This window comes from Microcaecilia unicolor, chromosome 2 (genome assembly GCF_901765095.1).
Source record: "Microcaecilia unicolor chromosome 2, aMicUni1.1, whole genome shotgun sequence".
Lineage (NCBI taxonomy): Eukaryota > Metazoa > Chordata > Amphibia > Gymnophiona > Siphonopidae > Microcaecilia > Microcaecilia unicolor.
Window position 1 is genome coordinate 188,991,721 of NC_044032.1, and position 19,570 is coordinate 189,011,290.

General features: G+C 40.7%; 1 protein-coding gene across 4 annotated transcripts in view; it reads left to right on the forward strand.

Moving 5' to 3' along the window:
- The window catches only part of PRRC1 (proline rich coiled-coil 1), a 67,143-nt gene extending 50,378 nt beyond the window's left edge, over window positions 1–16,765 (forward strand). For all 4 annotated transcript variants that reach the window (XM_030193582.1, XM_030193580.1, XM_030193583.1 and 1 more), the window contains one exon: window positions 15,178–16,765. In XM_030193582.1, the coding sequence (XP_030049442.1) occupies window positions 15,178–15,387 (210 nt within the window). In that variant the 3' untranslated portion in view covers window positions 15,388–16,765. The remainder of the gene's footprint in view (window positions 1–15,177) is intronic.
- The last annotated feature ends 2,805 nt before the right edge of the window (window positions 16,766–19,570 follow it).

The window sequence follows — 19,570 nt, forward strand, 5'->3', positions numbered from 1 at the left end:
ATACTCACCATTTCTTATTCTCTGGCTTGTCTCCATTCTTTTAATGATCACCGACTTGTATTACCAAGCCCTAAGTTTGCTCAGTTGGAGTTCACCAGAAATTGTGCTTTCTTTTTGCTGCATCCTGATTTTGGAACTTGCTCCATCTCCATATCCATGCTGAAACTTCATTTAAGGCTTTTAAACCTGCACTAAAGGCTTGGCTTTTCATACAAACCTTTGAAACTGTGATCCTCTTTGAGAATTCGACACTATGGTAGTATGTTATAGATTTTAGCTTTCTGTTTTGCGTCTCTGATCTTATTTCCTCCTATTCTGTACTTAATTAGTGAGTTGGTTTTTGTTAGGATGTGGTATCTTTCCTATTCAAATTGTAGTTCTTTTTTATTTCCAATCTTTTTCTATTTTATGTAAACTGCTGAGACCGAGTTAGCTTTAGCGGTATAGCAAATTTACCATACATTTATTCTCTGCCTTTCCTAGCTGCCATCACTCGTATTTATCATGCTAAGTAGCTTTCATTAATATCGTATGGAAATCAATTTTTAAAGGGGCCCTGGCTGGCTGTGAGAGGACTTAGTTGGTGGAAGGAGGATTGAAGCACCCTCAGTTGCAACATTTGATTATTTGGGTGTGAGGGGGGAGATCTGGATATCCTTAAGCCCCACTACATGAATTCTCTAAGAGAAAACTGAGAAGGCGGTTGTGGGGGGCAGCATCAGTGCTAGCTGGCGAAGATTAGTTGTACAGCCTAGTAGCTGGTTTAAATTTTAGGATTTCCAGCTGAAAATAAGCTTAACTTAACCAACCAAATCTGTCCACCTAAGTCATGTTCTCAGGGCTTTATTAAATATCACCCTTCTATCTCTGCCAAGTTCCCATCCACTTCTGCTTTAAATTCCTTGTTTTTTTTTTTCTCTCTCAGGCCTATGATACATCTGCCTATTTCAGCTTTTGAGATACACTGCCTATGCTCAGGGCAGGCTTTACTTCACTCGTCCCTTTTAGTCTCTGGCTCATTCACTTGCACACTTTTCCCCTTGCTGCCTCCCTCTCTGGAAATGTTTGTATTCTTGCAATGCATCTGCCCTGCCCCCTTACTCCATCTTTTGTGTCATTTGAAGACATTCCCTCTTAGATTCCACTAGTTTTCATAATCCTCTCAACATCTCCTTGCTCATTGTCCTCAATTCATTTACTGCGTCAGGCTCATCTTTACACCTGTTCTTTTTCTTTGTTTCCCCAGTTCTAAGCTCTCTGGAGAAGGAGATTCCTTTACCTATTGTATGTGACCTGTGTTAACACAGCAATACAGTGTATACTTAATCTATTTTTTTATCATAGTGTACATTGTGGTCATATAGAAAAATAAAATAATCATAACTTGCTCCTACCCTGCCTATGAGGCAGAATCAGACCATCATATACAGATTTTTATTGTGCAACATGTTGTCAAGTAACAAAAGAAAATTAGGTTTTCACCCAGGACATAGTATGGAGACAATTTTAACCTCATTTCTTAATGACGTGCATAGCATGTTTGACCATGGTTTGGTCACCTTAGCAGTCTCTCTCAACGTCATGGCTTCTTTCGACTTGGTTGATCATCATCATCTTTTGACTAGATTGGCATTTATTAGACTGAAGGGCTAAGTCTGGAAATGGTATGAATCCTTCCTGACTTGACTGCCTCTCCTCTTCTTCAGCCCTGGTATGAGGGGTACCTTAAGGCTGAGTGTTGTCTCCACTACTGTTTAATATTTTCTTGAGCCCTTTAAGTGCTGTAATATAGGATTTTAGAAATTTTACATATTTTTATGCAGATGACATCCTTCTTGTAGCATATACCCTGACTACTGGCCCATATCTTATGGTTTTGCAGCATTGCCTTGATGCAATGGCTGGTTGACTCTCAAAGCATCCTTTAGTACTTAATATTGAGTAGACGAGTGTGTGTATTGGATTCCAAGCTTCCCTGTTTGCCCTTCTATGGTCCCAGTTTTGTAGGCTGTTCCACAAAGGTAGTTGATTCTTTTAAATACCTGGAAGTCAGAATTGATTGCCAGCTCCTTTACTGAGCAAATCTCCAGGGTGGTGATTCTTTGTAGATTTTATGAATCAACTATTATAACATCGTTTATGCAGAAACTACTAAACCTAATCTAAAACGTTTACAAACGCTTCAGAATGCAACAATAATACAGCTTGTAGATTTGATCCCGCAATCCTATTGTTACAGTATCGCTGTCTCCAGGTTCATTTAAAGAATTGAATTTAAGGTGTTAGTGCTTGGTTATAAGGCCCTTTATGAGAATAATCCATCTTATTTGGCAATCTTGACTCTAGCTTTTTTTTTTCTGGCGATGTCACCCAGATTTTCTGATCCTAATTTAGTAAGGCTAGATTAGAATCCACTCATGAAAGTTTCCAGTACCACTTCATTCGGAATTTAGAACATTTCAGAGACTCTTCTTTTTACTGGTGCCTTTGGAAACCAGTCTGTGGGATTTGCCTGAGGATTGGTGGGAACTGCCTACTTCCTATGTCTGTTTTGGTGTTTCTGTGTATGAGAGAGGACAGCCTGCTCTCTGTCTGGTTTCTTTGTGTGTGAGAATAGACAGTCTGCTTTATTTACTTGGCTCTTCTGTATGAGAGAGTTCGCTTTCCTATTATTTAAAAAAAAAATTGAGTTCCATTTCTAGCCTTTTTATTATGTAAACCACCTGTAACTTATCAGACTTGGCAGTAGCAGATTTGAATGATAAAGCAGGAGAAAGTGACATGTATCTTGTCTGCTTCTGCGTCTCTCTCCCTACTTCAAAGCATAATGTCTCAAGACCTGCATCACAGAGCAGAGACTTGATTGCAGGTGGCAGTTCACACAACGTTCATTCAGAAGATGCTTCCAATAACCAGTTAAAATCCTAACCACTTTATACAAGTGATGGCTGTTTTCCTGTTACTGTTCTTTAACAAGACAGCAGAGGATGCTGTTCCTTCACTTTACTTCAGAAGTGCATACAGCCACATTATTTTCATTCTCATCTTCCATCAGTTTCCTCTTCACTGTGTTGTAGATTCTTCTTTTAAGTCTTTGTGTACTGTGTTAAATATCTTCAGTTGTAAAGAGACTTTCAAGAACATCATGAAACTCTAGCTCAGATTAACACTCTTCCAGTTAGAACAAAATCTATTGTTTAGTGTTCCAGCAGTGATCTTAGTGCGTAAAAATGGTATTTGGGTTGCCCTTGTATTACTGCCTGAAATCTTGGCCTTTACACTTATTTAGATTTAGCTCACTCCTTTTTTTTTTTTTTATTTTTTATTTATTTGTAGCTCAAGGTGAATTATATTAAGCTGCAATAGGTATTTCCCTGCTCTAAAGGGCTCACAATCTAAGCTTGTACCTGAAGGAATAGAGGGTGAATCGACTTTTCCAAAATTACAAGGAGAGTAGCCAGGATTGAACCTGGGCTTCTCTGGTTTACAGCCTGCTGCTCTAACTGCTGTGCACAGTTTGTTTCCTCATCTCAGATACAGTTGAAGTGGCTATAAAAATGAGGAGGATATGAAATGATCTGCAGAAGAGAGGCTAAAAATGTTATGGCTCTTCAGTTTGGAGAAGACTACTGAGAGGGGTAGTAAAGGAGGTTTATACTAACATGTGGGGTGTGAAACAACTAAATAGGGGATGATGGTTTACCCTTTCAAATAATACTTAGCACTGGCTAACACTTCATTGAAGAAACTGGCAGCAGATTTAAAACAGATTGGAGAAAGTGCTTTTCCTGTAGAATTTGTTGTCAGAGGATATGGTCAAGGTGTTTAGCATAGCTGGGTTTATAAAATATTTAGGCATGGAGTCACGTGGTGCCATGAGCTCTGGTCCCCGCCAAATGAAGACCAATAACTGCAGCATAATTTTCGAGTTTGTATTGAGCTGAGCACCTACCTGGGTAGAAGCATTTTATGGGCAAATTTATGCATAACTGTCTGTGAGAAATGGCAGGAAAATCCAGTAAAAAAGAGAGGCAGCGCAGTAAAACTATAGAAGACAAGATGGAGGTGGCTGCAGGGACTGCAGTGACTCAGTTCTCTGAGACAGCCTTAGCAGACATCACTAAAGCGATTACAGCGGCTCTTGACCCAAGAATGGATTAGCTGTCAGCACAAATTACAAACCTAGAGGCGGCATTTCAAGGAATAGGAGCTCGAACAGCTGAGCTTGACGGCAGGATTTCTACTGGGGAAGATGGCGTGGAAGCGCTGAAAATGGATGTTGTTGCCTTGAAGGCTCAAGTTGCAATGCATTATGACTGCATAGAAGAGCTTGAAAATCGCTCGGGGAGAGCAAACTTTTGAGGTTCATAGGCTTTCCTGAGTCCTTAGTGGATCATAAAATTGTGCAAGTTCTGGAACAATGGCTAAAGAATAAATTTCCTTTGACCAAAGAAATGGGCACCATTCGACTAGACCGGGCACACCGGATAGGAAAGCAACAAGACAACAGAATGCGACCAAGAGTGATTATCACTTAATTTCAGAGTTATCCCCAACGACTAGAAGTCTGGAGACAATATCGGATAAATCGTGACAGATTTACATATGATCAACATTTTTTACTGGAGTTACAGGAGAAGTGGTGGCGCTTTGGTCCTGTTTGTTCCATGCTGACGGATAAACATGAAATTTATGCTTATCTATCCAGCCTTTCTCAAAATTCAGAAGGATGGTTACAATTTGATGACGTGGCCAAGGCTCAAGCTTTTCTAACAAAGCTGAACGTGCTAGGAGAACTGTCTACATCTAATGGATGATTCTGTTGGGAATGGTGGAAATGTAAAGTATACTTTGATTGTTAGAGTACTTGGAGTAAATGATACGTGCAGATTTCAATTATATGAGATGTACGGTTATAAAAGTGGCGGGAGCCTTTTAGCACTGGTACATGCTCTAGTGAACTAGTAGTTTGTCTAGTGCATATGTTGGGGTTTTATAAAGTGGCACTTTTGGTTTAGCTATGGGTGAGGGGGAAGGTGGGGATTTTGGTTGGTGAGTAGGGCCTTAATTTCCACACACAAGTTACTGATGTATGGGGACATGACTGAGTTTTTTAGAAAGTGTCCTGGGTGGAGCTGGGCACCTGGGACATGTACAACTTATCTGTTGTTGGCTCCGTTTATTGTTGTTGGAACTGGAAACCCCATGCGGTAGTCATTTTGGAATGTTGGGGGGGGGGCGTATCCTCCCCCGTGAAGCGTGCAAAACTTGACAGTGTTGAAAAGACGCAACATAGAGGTGTCATCTTCGAGAAAATCATCTTACAGATGCAGAGCACTTAAAATTAAAGAGACAATGGGTAGGGGAAGTCTATTATGCCTAATCAGGTATAATCAGGTATGGAGGGGTGGCAGCGCTCTTTCATAAATCCCTTGTGTGTAAAGTTGAGGAACTGAAAAAGGAAACAGAAGGCAGAGATATATTACTAAAATTATGGTTACAGGGGAAAGAACTTTTTTTTTTATTAAATGTTTATGTGGCAACCCCCTATAATTCAAAATTCTATACTGCCTTATTGAAATTGTTACAACCATACTCTGGGACTGAGTGATGGGGGACATGAACGTGCCCAAATCAGATAGAAAACTGCTTTCTTGAATATTTTCAAGACCTATATACACATGGGAAGGTGGTAGAACGAGAGGACATGAAATGAGATTGAAGGGGGGCAGACTCAAGAAAAATGTCAGGAAGTATTTTTTCACGGAGAGAGTAGTGGATGCTTGGAATGCCCTCCTGCGGGAGGTGGTGGAAGTGAAAACGGTAACGGAATTCAAACATGCGTGGGATAAGCATAAAGGAATCCTGTGCCGAAGGAATGGATCCTCAGGAGCTTAGTCAAGATCGGGAGGCGGGGCTGGAGGTTGGGAGGCGGGGATAGGGCTGGGCAGACTTATACGGTCTGTGCCAGAGCCGGTGGTGGGAAGCGGGACTGGTGGTTGGGAGGCGGGGATAGTACTGGACAGACTTGTACGGTCTGTGCCAGAGCTGGGGTTGGGAGGCAGGACAGACTTGTACGGTCTGTGCCAGAGCCGGGGTTGGGATGCAGGGCTGGGCAGGTGAGGATAGTGCTGGGCAGACTTATACGGTCTGTGCCTGTGCCAGAGCCGGTGGGTGGGAGGCGGGGCTGGTGGTTGGGAGGCGGGGATAGTGCGGGGCAGACTTGTACGGTCTGTGCCCTGAAGAGCATAGGTACAAATCAAAGTAGGGTATACACAAAAAGCAGCAAATATGAGTTATCTTGTTGGGCAGACTGGATGGACCGTGCAGGTCTTTTTCTGCCGTCATCTACTATGTTACTATGTCACAGAGACCAGATGTACCTATTAATGCCATTGAAGATTTCTTGAGAGGCTATTGTACCCAAATTACTACTACTATTACTTCTATCATTTCTATAGCTCTACTAAATGTACGGAGCGCTGTACACATTATATGCAGATACTTTCTCTGTCCCTAGAGGGCTCACTAAGATTTTGTATCTGGGGCAATGGAAGGTTAAGTGACTTGCCCAAGGTCACAAGGAGCTGCAGTGGGAATTGAACCTAGGTTGCCAGGATCAAAGCCTGCTGCACTAACCATTAGGCCACTCCTCCCTGCATTAGGCCACAGAGGATACACTTGGTGTTTTAAATGCGCCTCTTCGGACTCAGGAATTACAGAAAGTTATCAGGTTGTTACGCCAGCATTCTGCTCCAGGGATAGATGGCTTTAGTGGGACATTTTATAAGACACTTCAGGGTCAACTTATAAGGCTGTTAATTGAATACTATCAAGAGGTAGTGAATAAAGGTGCATTACTGCTATACTCCAGTGTAGCACTTACAACACTAATTCCTAAACCAGGTAAGCCCTATGATGTAGCATATTTATATCGGCCAGTATCTTAATGTTCATGTGGCAGCTCAGCTGGCGGAATATCTTCTGACACTGGTTGGATCAGAACAGGTTGGTTTTGTTAAGGCCAAACAGTCAGTTCTTAACATAAGGAAAGTGCTCTTGGCCATGTCCTACTGTCAGGCAAATGACATCCCTGCTGTGGTGCTTGGTCTGGATGCAGCCAAGGCATTTGACCAGGTACAATAGCAACATCTTTGTAGTATTGTGTGAGGTGGGAATAACAGGGTGGTTGTTACAGGCAGTGCAAACCTTGTGCTCTTTCCTGCAAGCACAGATTTTGATCAGTGGAGGTTGCACTCAGACTTTTGAAATTGGTAGAGGCACACGGCAGGGATGTCCTCCCTCGCTCCTATTATTTGTCTTCTCCCTGGAGCCCTTCCTTTGAGTATTGATTCTATTGGACACAATTCCTGGGCTCAGGCTTGAGGGTCACAAAGTTATGGCATATGCAGATGGAGTTTTTTTGTTTCTGACTTCTCCAAGAGAGGCATTGCCATACTTTTTAAAGTCTGGTGGAATGCTTCGGGAGTTTCTTGGGATTTACACTAAACTTGTTCAAATCTAGAGCTTTGCCAGTATTGGCCTCATTCTGTGCTAAATGGACAGGAGATTTTCCATTTGTCTGGTAAGAAAGAGCACTGCCTTATTTAGGAATTTGGTTACCTGCTGATTTGAAAAAAACTGTATTCATTGAATGTTAAACCGTTGTTAGACGGTACAGAATTGAAATTGTACCTTTGGAGGACCTCTCCCTTGTCAATTAGGGGCCGGATACACCTGTTCAACATGATACAAGCCCCCAAATGCAAAAATATTTGTGGTTGGGGAAAACACCCTCGTCTCCCGCTGACCACGGTTCAGACGCTAGAGGCATATTGTGGGATGGGTCTGCTTAATATCCGCTATCTTACAGTGGCCAACGGGATGAGACACATCAATGACTGGTTTTGAGGTACAGAGTCACTCTCTGCCCCATCACTTGAAACTAGCTTTATTCAGGGGATCCACTTTAGTCACGTGCTGCACACCTCCAATAAGTTGCCTAGGGGTACTTTGGCGGACTTTGGATTCCTGAAATCTGCAAGAGCAGTGTGGCAGTGGGTATGCTGTTGCTTTCATTTTTCCTCAAAGGGTGTCCCCGTACTTATCCATATGCAATAACCCGGACTTTCTTCCTGATCAGGGTAACTCTGTGTTCCATGCCTGGGCTGAGAGGCATCTGCTACATATTACATGTAACCACAGAGAAGGGAAGTGTGAAATCATTTGAGGAACTGCAAAGGGGTCACGGTTTGCCAGATGCACATCAATTTGCCTAGCCACTACATCACATCTCTACAATGGCAGGACCTCACCGATGTTCAAGAAACACTATCAGCGGCCTTACGTTGGGGTTGCAGCTGCCAAGTGCCGTTAAGCTTCTACCATTGTTTTTTTTAAAAAGATAATACTCCAGATGCTGACTATAAATCGTTGGCAAGGAATTGTTCGACAGATCTTGCAAAAACTGTAACTGAAAGTCAGATAAAAGATTTTGCACTGTTTGCCTAAGCATTATTATAATATGGTACATCAAGAAATCATGTACAAATTTATCCTTGATTGTATATTTCCCCGCATAGGGCCTATTTGGCAGGTATTGGTTCCCAGGATAAGTGCCCTAAATGTGGGGCACAATTGGCTACGTTGGGCCACATATTCTGGCATTTTCCGAGGATAGAGGCCTTTTGGAAGAGCATTCTGAGGTCGGTGGCGGACATATGGCACTGCACAGTAAGGTGTGACCCCTTACTGCTTTTTGGTAAATATCTTGCTTTATTGCCAGCTCTACCAGGATTTAAAACCTTTTTTTTTTTTTTTATCATGCCATTCTTTGGCTCCAGAATGCAGAGGTGGTGTGTGCAGTTTCTGGTGCAAATGAGGTTGGATCGCAGTGGGATTTGTGATTGGGATACCCAGGCAGGCCGCACATTTCTGGAAACAATGGACCCTCTTTGGCAGTCAATGCCTCCCAGGGCTCGAAGTTTTCTGTTAAATTGTTGAAGTCATGTCCTCCATGATACTTGGCTTTATGGGGTGTGTGGAAGTAGAGAAAGGGGAGGGGATTGGTTCTTGTTGGGTAGAACATGTAAAATTCTGTCATGTTCGTGCCTTGTATTTATTTCAATAAACGGATTTCACCATAAAATATTTAGGCAAGTTCTTGGAGGACAATTCCATTAACAGTTGTTAGCCATATATACTTGGAACTCATTACTTCTTCTGGGGATAAGCAATATACAGTGGATTGGCCTGGGTTGGGGAGAGAATGTTGTAGTTGATGACACTGCTTCTAGTTTTATATCTAACATCAGGTTCATCAGTGTCTGAGAAAAGCTAGCTTTTTGACAGCAGTTACAGTAAACAAATCTTCAGCTGGTTGTTCTCTTGTCACATATAGTATTCAGTTGAGTGAGTTGTCTTCCTGAAAACAGCTACATACAGGCAACCTTAAAGGTCCTGTTTTTATACACTGCCCTCCTTTTTCCCCCCTTCCTTTTCTCCTTTACCAAATGTTAACATTTTGCAGTCACACAATGACCCAACCCCCAGAACCATGAAAAAGAGAACTTTCTGCTCTTATTTTGAAGCTAGGTATTTTTGTACTTGGCACTTCCCCTCTCAAAAATGCTATGTTAGAGCTCATTAAGGAATGAAATTCAACCTAAGTGCACCACACTGTCCTTATAAATAAGGATAAACCAGACAGTACCAACTCACCTCTGTTTTCCATAAGTCACCAAGTCTCACTTATAAATACTTGGTGCCTTATGGAAAACAGAGGTGAGTTGGTACTGTCTGGTTTGTCACGTAACTAGGACATGAGCTAGACAATAATTGTAGGGCAGGAAGAAGGGGGTGAAGAATTAGAGACTTTAGCTTTCTTTATAGATTTTCTGTTGTCAGTACCGTATTTCAGAAGTAGGTGCTAGAACATGGATACACGTCCTGTTGGAAAACAAAACAAGCTGAACTGTACACTGGCAGAATTACACTTCCTGAACATTGCTAGACCTTCATTTAATACAAAATAAAGGACCACAAATTAAAAACAGAAATATACAGACAGTCTTAAATGGAGACACCAAGAAGCCAGACTGAAATGATGGACACAATACTGGAAAGAGAAACACATTACTACTCTACTGCAACTATGGGGCCAGTCTTGTGGGATGAGCTGTGAAATCTTAAAGATTGTCAGAAGGCTGACTCTGTAGTAGGAGGGTATAACATACAATTAAGCAGGTATCAATAATGATGGCAATTTGTTGATTGGAGATGTCAGTCTTCACCTTGAAAATCCTGATAATCATCATACCAAGCAATTCCTTGATTTGTCTTCAATGCCAATCTTGTCTCGTCAAAGGTCATCAATTGGATATATTAGCAACCAAATTTGGAGACTCATTTAATTTTTCTGTGTTTAATCCATAATGGTTGCTGATTCCTTGGTCAGATCATAGCTGCCTCACATTTATATTAAATTGGATGGAAGCTACATTTAATCTTAAAACAAGAAAATATTCTCACATCTTTCAAACCAGAGGTAAAATTGATCCTAAAAATGTTTGGGCAAATTAGCAATTTAGTCAACTATTTTCCTCTCCTCCATCCATTGGCTTTATTAAAAAATGGAATAACGCCTATAGCATAGTTCTAGACAAGATAGCACTGATCAAAACCAAATCCAGACCTAATCCGAGGTTATCTCCCTGGTACAATATAGATCTCTTAGAAATGAAACAAACATGCAGAATATATGAAAGAATTTGGTCTAAAACTAATGATAATTAGATAAATGGGGAAACAGCTCCTAAGAGAATACAAACATATGATTTCCAAAGCTAAAATTACTTATTACTCTAAATTCATAGGTGAAACAACAATTAACCCTAGAAAACTATATGCTTTAATTAATTTCTGAATACTCACCAGGTAACCTCCATAAATGAATCTGTCCCTTCGGCGGACCAATTGGCCTATTATTTTGAACAGAAAATAACTAAAATAAAACAAAAATTGAAAATCCCTTCCATCTCATTAGACCAATTCCTTAATTTACAAAATCAATCACCCTTTTGCTCATCTATGAATAGAATGTGGTCGACTTTTCAACCTGTCACATCAGACCAAGTCAATAATTTCCTTTGCAAATATACCAAATCACAATGCTTCCTTGACTCCTGTCCTAATTATCTCTTGAAACCAGCCCGTACGGTTTTAATTGATCACCTACATTCAAGTCTTAACTTTAATGTTATCTCAGGGTATATTCCCTACTTGCAATGGTAGCATATTCTTAACGCCAATCCTGGAAAATAGTCAAATTAGTATTATTTCCAGCTACAGACCAGTGCCATCAATACCTCTGTTAGTCAGAGTTTTGGAGGGGCTAATCACTCATCAGTTAATAGAATATCTTCAGCTTCATTCAATTCAATTGGGTTTCCGGCCCTTGTATAGTACTGAAACCGTTCTTACTACATTAGTAGCAAATATTAGATGAGAATTAAGATTAGGCAACAAAATTTTAGTTCTCCAATTTGACATGTCTAGTGCATTTGACACAGTAGATCATGACATCCTTTTAAACATAATTTGATTATTATGGAATCTTTGGGAATGTCTTGAAATGATTCTCTGGATTTTTAAAATCCAAATCTTACCAAGTTAAGCAACTGGGTACTATCTCGTTGTCATGGGTTTCTTGTAGTGAAGTGCCACAGGGTTCTCCTCTGTCACCTATTTAGTTTAATATTATGATGATCCCTTTAGGCCATTTGCTAGAATCAAACAGGTTTTCAGCATTCATATATCCCATTCATCAAAATATTATATGAGATTGCAAACAAAATCAGAGTAGGTATCGACTTAATGGAATCCTGGGCTCTTAATTTTAAATTGAAACTTAATACTGATATTTATGGTAGTAACTAGCCCTTATCGCAAAATAACCATCTCAAATTTTTATTTGGATTCAACAATGAAAATCTTGGGGATATTAATTGATCAGTTTCTTTCTTTCAATTGCCAAGTTTCCAAAGTAGTCTCGAATGTTTTTAATTCATTGGTCGTAATCTTTTAAGTTTCCACATTCTTTCACACTTGAGTTCAGTCATTAGTCTTAACCAAATTTGACTGTTGAAGTTCAATTTATGTAGGTATTAAGTGGTGTCTCCTAAGAAAAATACAAACTGCACAAAACACGGCTGCCCGCCTTATATATAGATCGTGTTAGGTTAAAGTATCTCCTCTTAAGGATCTACATTGGTTGCCTGTCAGTGAAAGAATTTCATTTAAGTTCTGTGCTCTTGTTCATCAGAGTCTTTATGGTATCTTACCCTCTTATATGATAGATCTCATTAAGTTAATCACCACAAAATGCCACCTCATCTAGATAATATCTTGTATTACATTTCCCAAGTTGTAAAAACTTAACCTACAAAACTATCCATAATGCTAATTTTGCTTACCAAAGTACCAAACTCAAACTCATTACCCAAGTATATCAGAAACTCAGTCAGTTATAATCCCAATAAATAAATGTTGTTTAGAAGTTTACTTAAAGCCTACTTCTCTGTGTTCAACTAATGCAGGGTAGAAATGTCATCCGTCACAGGCTTTCTATGTCTGATGTACCTGAAAAAGTTCTAAATGTGTTTGTTTCTGTGGCTAGTTTTTCCTCGTATTCTCTTTTAGCCTTCTTTGTCAGTGCTTTGCATCTAACTTGCCAATTCTTATGTTTGTTTTCTTTATTTTGATCCTTTTTCCATTTTTTTTTTTTATTATTTTATTTATAAGTTTTAACAAATTATTACAAGAACTCTTGTAAATGAAAAAATGGAAGAAAATATACATCATTTTCATAGGAAAATCAAATTATAAGGTATTTACATTGTCTCATCCATTTCAAGTCCACAATATGGGAGAAAAAACAAGGTACGATTCCAAGAAAAGTTTTCCTCATTAATACATAAGATCAAGAAAGAAAGGGAAGAGAACATAATATGCCTGTTATAATCCTTTTTTACGGAGTAGATGTAGACAGAGCCTGTAATTGCTGACTAGAATTAACCGCAAGCTTAGAATCAAGAAAATTGTTCAATTGACATGCATCATAGAAAATATATGTGACTGAGCTAACTTTAATCACGCATTTACATGGAAAGTTTAACCAGAATAATCCTCCTAACTGTAGGACCCTTGGGCGGAGCTTCAAAAATGCTTGACGTCTCCTTTGTGTTACTCTGGCAATATCCGGGAATATTCTAATTTTGTTATTCATAAAGAGTTCCTCTCTATGACGGAAAAATTGTTTAAGAACCCAATCACGGTCGGGTTCTAACACAAAGGAGACAATCAATGTTGCTGGAATCGTTGTCATTTCTTCTTTTTGAAGTTCTTGCGTTAAGTTCAACATGTCAAATGAAGCATCAGGTCTTTGTTCTTGTTGGTCCACTACACCTTTTTGTTTCTCAGTTTTATATGGAGGCAAATAATAAATTTTTGAAATTGGAGGATATGCTTGTTCAGGAATCTTTAGTATTTCTGATAAATATTTTTTAAACATTATTAGTGGAGCCATTAGTGTAGTTTTTGGAAAGTTAATCAATCTAAGAGTTTTAGCTCTTAGTTGATTTTCCAAATTTTCAGTCTTTTGATGTAAAATAATATTCTCTTTTATCAGATTTGATTGTATTTGTTGAGAAGTTTTTAATGCTTCATTACATGAAATTAAAGATTTTTCAGTGTTGCTCATTCTAGTTTCTAAAGCGTCAATTTTTTCCAAAGGCAATTGAGTTACTTGTAGCACCTGAGATATCTTCTGTGTAAAAGAGTTCTCAAGTCCCACCAAGGCTTCCCAAATTGAGTCAAGAGTTATATTCCCAGGTTTAGAAGGCAAAAATGACTTACTGGATGTAGTAAGCTCAGTCAAATCTCTCTTCATTGTCTGCTCCTGATTCCCAGCCAGCAATTCACTGAGTCTTTTTCCTCCGACTTCCACAGCCGGTAGTTCTTGGTCTGTTACAGTTCCCTCTGCTGAATGCACTTCCAGGTCAGAGACACTGAGTGCTTCCTGCCCCTGCTGCAGACCCCTTGCCGGCATCATCGGAGGACTCCGCTGTTCGGGGCTAAAGGTGATATCGGCCTCAAGCTGAGGGAGCAAGAAACCTCCCATTGCTCCCTCCTGCAGCGAGGAATCCTGCCCCGTTACACCCACAGGCTGCGCAAAACGGTCCATCGGTCCCGAGACCACGGCAGCTGTGGAGGGAGTCACCCGCTGCCTGCCCCTCCGTTTCGGCATCGCAAGGTAAAAAGATTACAAGGGATTTGAGGGGAAACGGGTAACGAGCCGTCTGGCTAGCGTTCCCTTCCGGACGCCATCTTGTTTTTTCCTCCCTTTTTCCATTTTTTAAAGATGTTTCTTTGGCTCTAATAGCCTCTTTCACATCACCTTTTAACCACACTTTCTGTTTGCTCTTTTCCACCTTTATTAATACGTGGAATACATCCGATCTGGGCTTCCAAGATGGCATTTTTAAACAAGGTCCATGCCTGATTTAAAGTCCTAACTGTGCGGCCGATCCTTTTAGCTTCTTTTTAATCATTTTCTTTTTATCAGCCATCCTTTCAAAAATTAGATGCTGCTACAGTCAATTTCCTTAGTGAATTCCCTCCAGCTATTAGCTCAGATTTGATCATGTTATGATTGCTGTACCTCAGCAGACCCAACACCATTACCTCCTGTACTAAGCCCTGCATTCCGCTAAGGAATGTCATTTTTATTTATTACCAATGTAATTTCAAACTAATGCAAATCCCTAGGACTTACTCTTACGCGTAAATAGTAGAATGCATTCTAGGCCTTACTATCTGCATATGCTTTAGCATCATTGCAACCAAGATTTTTGTGTAAATCATATTGTACAGTACTACAGGAGTAAGTCTGTCTTAACATGCATGATTTTGAAACAATGCTGGATCATTATCCATTGGTAGTACAGATTGTCCGTTGTATATAATTGGCCCAACAACCTGAAAGCTGGATTGCCCTGTTGGGCATATTTACTTTGTGGATACTGTGTTTTGATTGCATTGCTGTCTGGCGTTTTCAGATTTGTGTATAAATCTCTCACATTCTTGCTTATATAAATAACTTTCCCTTTTATTCTCTAGGCTCACAGCCTTACCCCTCATGATTACAACCTGCGCTGGTCTGGTCTCTTGGTGACAGTAGGAGAGGTGTTGGAGAGAAATCTGCCACATGTGAGCAGGACTGACTGGCATGTAGCTTTCACCGGCATGTCCCGCCGTCAGATGATCTATAGTACAGCCAAAGCTCTGGCTGGCATGTACAAACAACGGCTACCAACCAGAGCCATGTGAAATGACACGCCCATGCTCTAAGCAAGACTATTGCCTTTCGGTCGGAACTGACCATATCTGCAGCTCATTTTATAACTTCTATTGGAATAATTCAGCAATTTATAATTTACCTGTAAAATGTAATTTTGTTGTGAAAAATTAGTCGTCAATACAGCCATGGATGGGCACACTTTTTTAAATGGACTGTTTGTCCACATTTGAAATATTTATGCAAATCAATTTGTTGACAAACTGAGAACTGTAAGACCATGTGGCATTATCATATGTGCATAATATTCCTTGGCTGAGACCTTTCGTTATATATAAACTACAACTATAATGCATTTTTTTGAAACTTTTATACTGAGGAACAATATGCATTGCACAGATCTGTTGTTGGCATCTTTGCAGTTTTTCTAGGGGTGAAGTGGGGTGATGTGCAAGAAACATTTTAAACTGAGTGCACAGCTTCAGTCTTTAGGCCTGCAAACAGGAAAGACTTTCAGGATATACCTAAAGAATATGCATAAGACAAATGTGCATGCATGCTACCTTCATTGTATGTAAATCTTTCATGCATATTCATTAGGGATATCTTGAAATTCTGGTCTGTTTGCAACCCTCGAAGACTGAACTTGTGTACCTCTGCTCTAGACTAATGAGTTTACATGGCTATGTTTTTGCTGAAACTATTTGCTTGCTATGGGAATGGTCTGTCAGGCACAGAGTGGAACTCTGCACTTTTGAAGGAAAAGGGTCAGTTGGGTGGGGGGGGGGGGGGGGGGGGGGTTAATAGCCAACTGTCATGAATTCTTGCCGTGCTGTGAATACATCTGAAACACTTGCCCTGCAGTAAGGGAGATACACTGTACTGTTCTTTTTAGGAAATGAATGCTTTTTAAGAATTTGCTTTGCTTCACAAAAAGACCTACAACCAGCCTCTGGGTATATCCAAAGGTGCAATAGCACTAGGTAGTCAGTATTTCTCTGCCTCCAGTAAGTGGAGGACAGTAGTAGCTGGTGCAGCAGAAACTGTTAAGGCCGCAGTCTGGCAGGGCCGCTCCCCCTTAGAGTTGCCCCTCCTTTTGGAGAAGTGTGAGTACAGTGTACCCCCTCTCAGGGCCAACAGCCCTCCATCAGGATCCATTGGGGTCAATTCTGCCATCCTCCTCCTCCCCTAGATAGGGAAAGACTTGCTGGGTAGCCAGCACAGCGGTGCAAGAAGATTAGCTTGCCAGCTTTACTTAATGACAGATCAAGGCTGAAGATATGTAAGCTGCAGAGGTAGAAATATTTAAGCAGTTCCACCTTGTTTTTATCAGCTTCTATATATTTCTTCCCTTCACTTCTGAGTCTCTCAATGCCACTTTTACACTTCCTCATATCAGTAAAATATCTTAAAAAAAAATATTGTCCCTGCATTTTACCATATTGGATATTTTTTCTTCTATTTGCATCTGTTGTCCTACCTACCTTACCAGTTTTTTTTTTTTTTTAGCTTTTCCAGATACCATCGCCTGTCTTCCCTTTCTGCACCAAGCTCTTACTGACCCTACTGCAACAGGAAATAAGGTTTTCAAGGCACAGCATAGGACTGGAATGGGATGAATTTGGTTTTAGCCTCCCAAATCCAGATGCAGCTAGCCAAGGAGATGCCAGCTGAGCCCACTGCCATTTTGGACACATGCTACATGACAGGTGCATGGTCTGGGTCTGCATAGGGTGACCCCCCCCCCCCCCCCCCCCCAAGAAGAAAACCCCTGCAAGCAATATACTAATCAAAAAGGGAGTGGAGTTGGTCAGTTGGAGGACACAAGAAGGTGCCTTTAATGCCAACACTTGTAGAGAACATATTGGTGCACTTTGAGCAAGTAGCATGTTAATAAAGAGTAATTTTTTTTTTTTTTTACTTTGCATCATTTCCAACATTGATGCACTGTATGCAGATTTATTCCGCGTTGAAACTAGTTTCTGGATCCCTGACACAGGCATATTGCCAAAACAAGGCCATGTTGTGTCTTTGGTTTGTTGCGAGATTGTGAACAATAACATTTGTTTTTCCTGGATGGACTATCAAAGGTGGCGTCTTGTATTGTCCATTTGGCTATCTGTGCTCCTTTTTGATTTGGCCCATGTAGAATCAGCAGGTGCCACCCATCCTTACCATGGAGAGGAGAAAGCAGGTGCAGCTTTGGCAGAGTTTTCTTTGTTTTGTGGTTTTTGCGTTTATTTGGATGATGCAAATTTACCTTTCATTACAGAATCAGATCACCAGGGCATGGAGAGGAAAGACCCCTTACCAGGAGTTTCAGCTTTCATCTTGGGTTCCTAGTAGGTTTGCTGGGCTGGAGACATTAGGCAGTATATCAAACTTTTATTAAATTTGAAACTTGAAGCTGGGCAGTCAGAGCCAGAAGTAGATCAGGATTCAGGGGAAGAATTGTTGGAGGAAGGGGAAGGTACCCCCGTTGAAGGATAAGGATTCCTCAGTAATCCACCTTTTATAGAAATAGGAGATGCCACTGCTCAACAAGTGGGTCTCTTCCGCTTTACAAAACTCAGTGGTAGCAACTGAAGGCAAGCAGAAAAGCAACCCCATTCTGGAGGGGATCCTGCATCCCCCAAGATCTTTCCTGCTTCAGAGTTATCAGACAGTGAACCACATGTACCTCACTTTTTAAATTAAACAGAAAATGTTACCAAATGTGCTCATAATTTAAAACAGACCAAAACAGGTCAATTGCTTGTCTTTATAAAGGTACTTTAACTTAGCACTGTAACATACCCATGTGCTCAACTACCATACCAAAAATTTTTGTTAGAAAAAACATTTTCAAATATTTTTTTAAATGAAACTTATTTTTTTGAAGTTAACGGCTCATTAACCAGGGCAGCCTTTTCATGATAACAAGCTTGAGACTGGTGTGATATATCTCTCAAGCAGTCTCTTCCATGCTGATTCAAAAAATATCACATCGAACAGTCTCAGCTTATCGGTGTGGGTTCCTTGAAACAGCCGCAGTGAAATATGGTCTGTGTCAGGACCCATGAACGGCTGCCCTGGTTACTAAGCTTGTTAACTTCAAAAGATAAGTTTCATTAAAAAAAAATTTTTTCTAACATTTCTTTTGGAAAAAAAAAAGTTTGTTATGGTAGTTGAGCACAATGCTAAGAGTGCGATGATTAAAGTACCTTTTATAAGAACAAGCAATTGACCTGTTTTGGTCTGTGATGGTCCACTTTAAATTATGAGCACATTTGGTAACATTTTTTTGTTTAATTTTCAAATGGGAGTAGATGTGGTTCACTGTGGGGATAATTGTTGATTGACTCTATAGATTTCCCCCAGTTTGTTATTAAGTTGGGTTCTTCTCTTTAATTTGATTCAGAGTTATCGGAAACATGGTTACTTTGGAGTGGGGAAATTGCTGAGGTGCCTGTGAGGGTTAGCAGAGCCGTTGTGTAGCTCTACCCTCTTCCTAAGGATGAGGAGGAGTCATTTGCCGTGTGGATGTGCCTACATCAGCAATGATGAAGCAGGTAACTATCCCAGTGGAGGGGCGGCAATGCTTTCCTGGTTCCTTTGAACCAGAAAGGATTGAACTTGGGACAATCCATGTGTATAACCACCAGCCTGGGTTGGATGACTCAAGATAGATGGTCAGTAAACAGGTTGTCCTGGATTTGTGGCTTAGTGGTTCGAGGGCTGTGCAACAATACGATAGTGGACTGCATCAGCAAGTAAGGACACACTAAGAGCCTGCCGGTGGCAGACCTGATACAGGCTTGGGGGTAAGCAGAACCTCAGGACCATAGCAGGCAGAGAATTTTCAGCTTCCTGAGATGAAATGCCTTAGAACCCCAGGGCAGTGGGAGCTGAGCAACAAGGCCTGGTAGATTGTGGATAAGTGGAGCTTCCCTGTTATGGACCTAATAGTATTTGCCAGAAACCAGAAGGTTGAAATGTTTGTAAGCAGAAAATAGAGCTGGGTTCCAATGGGACAGACATGCTTACGCAGCCTTGGCGCCCCTAAAGGAGGTTCTTTGTGTTTCCACCATGGCCGATGGTAGGGCTTCTGTTGCTTGTTGGAGAGACATATGGCGGTGAATCTCATGATGCCAGACTGGCCCAGGTGGCCTTGGTACATGGACCTTTTGAAGCTTCTGTTCAGGGCCCCATTAAGTCTCTTATCAGAAGGGTCTT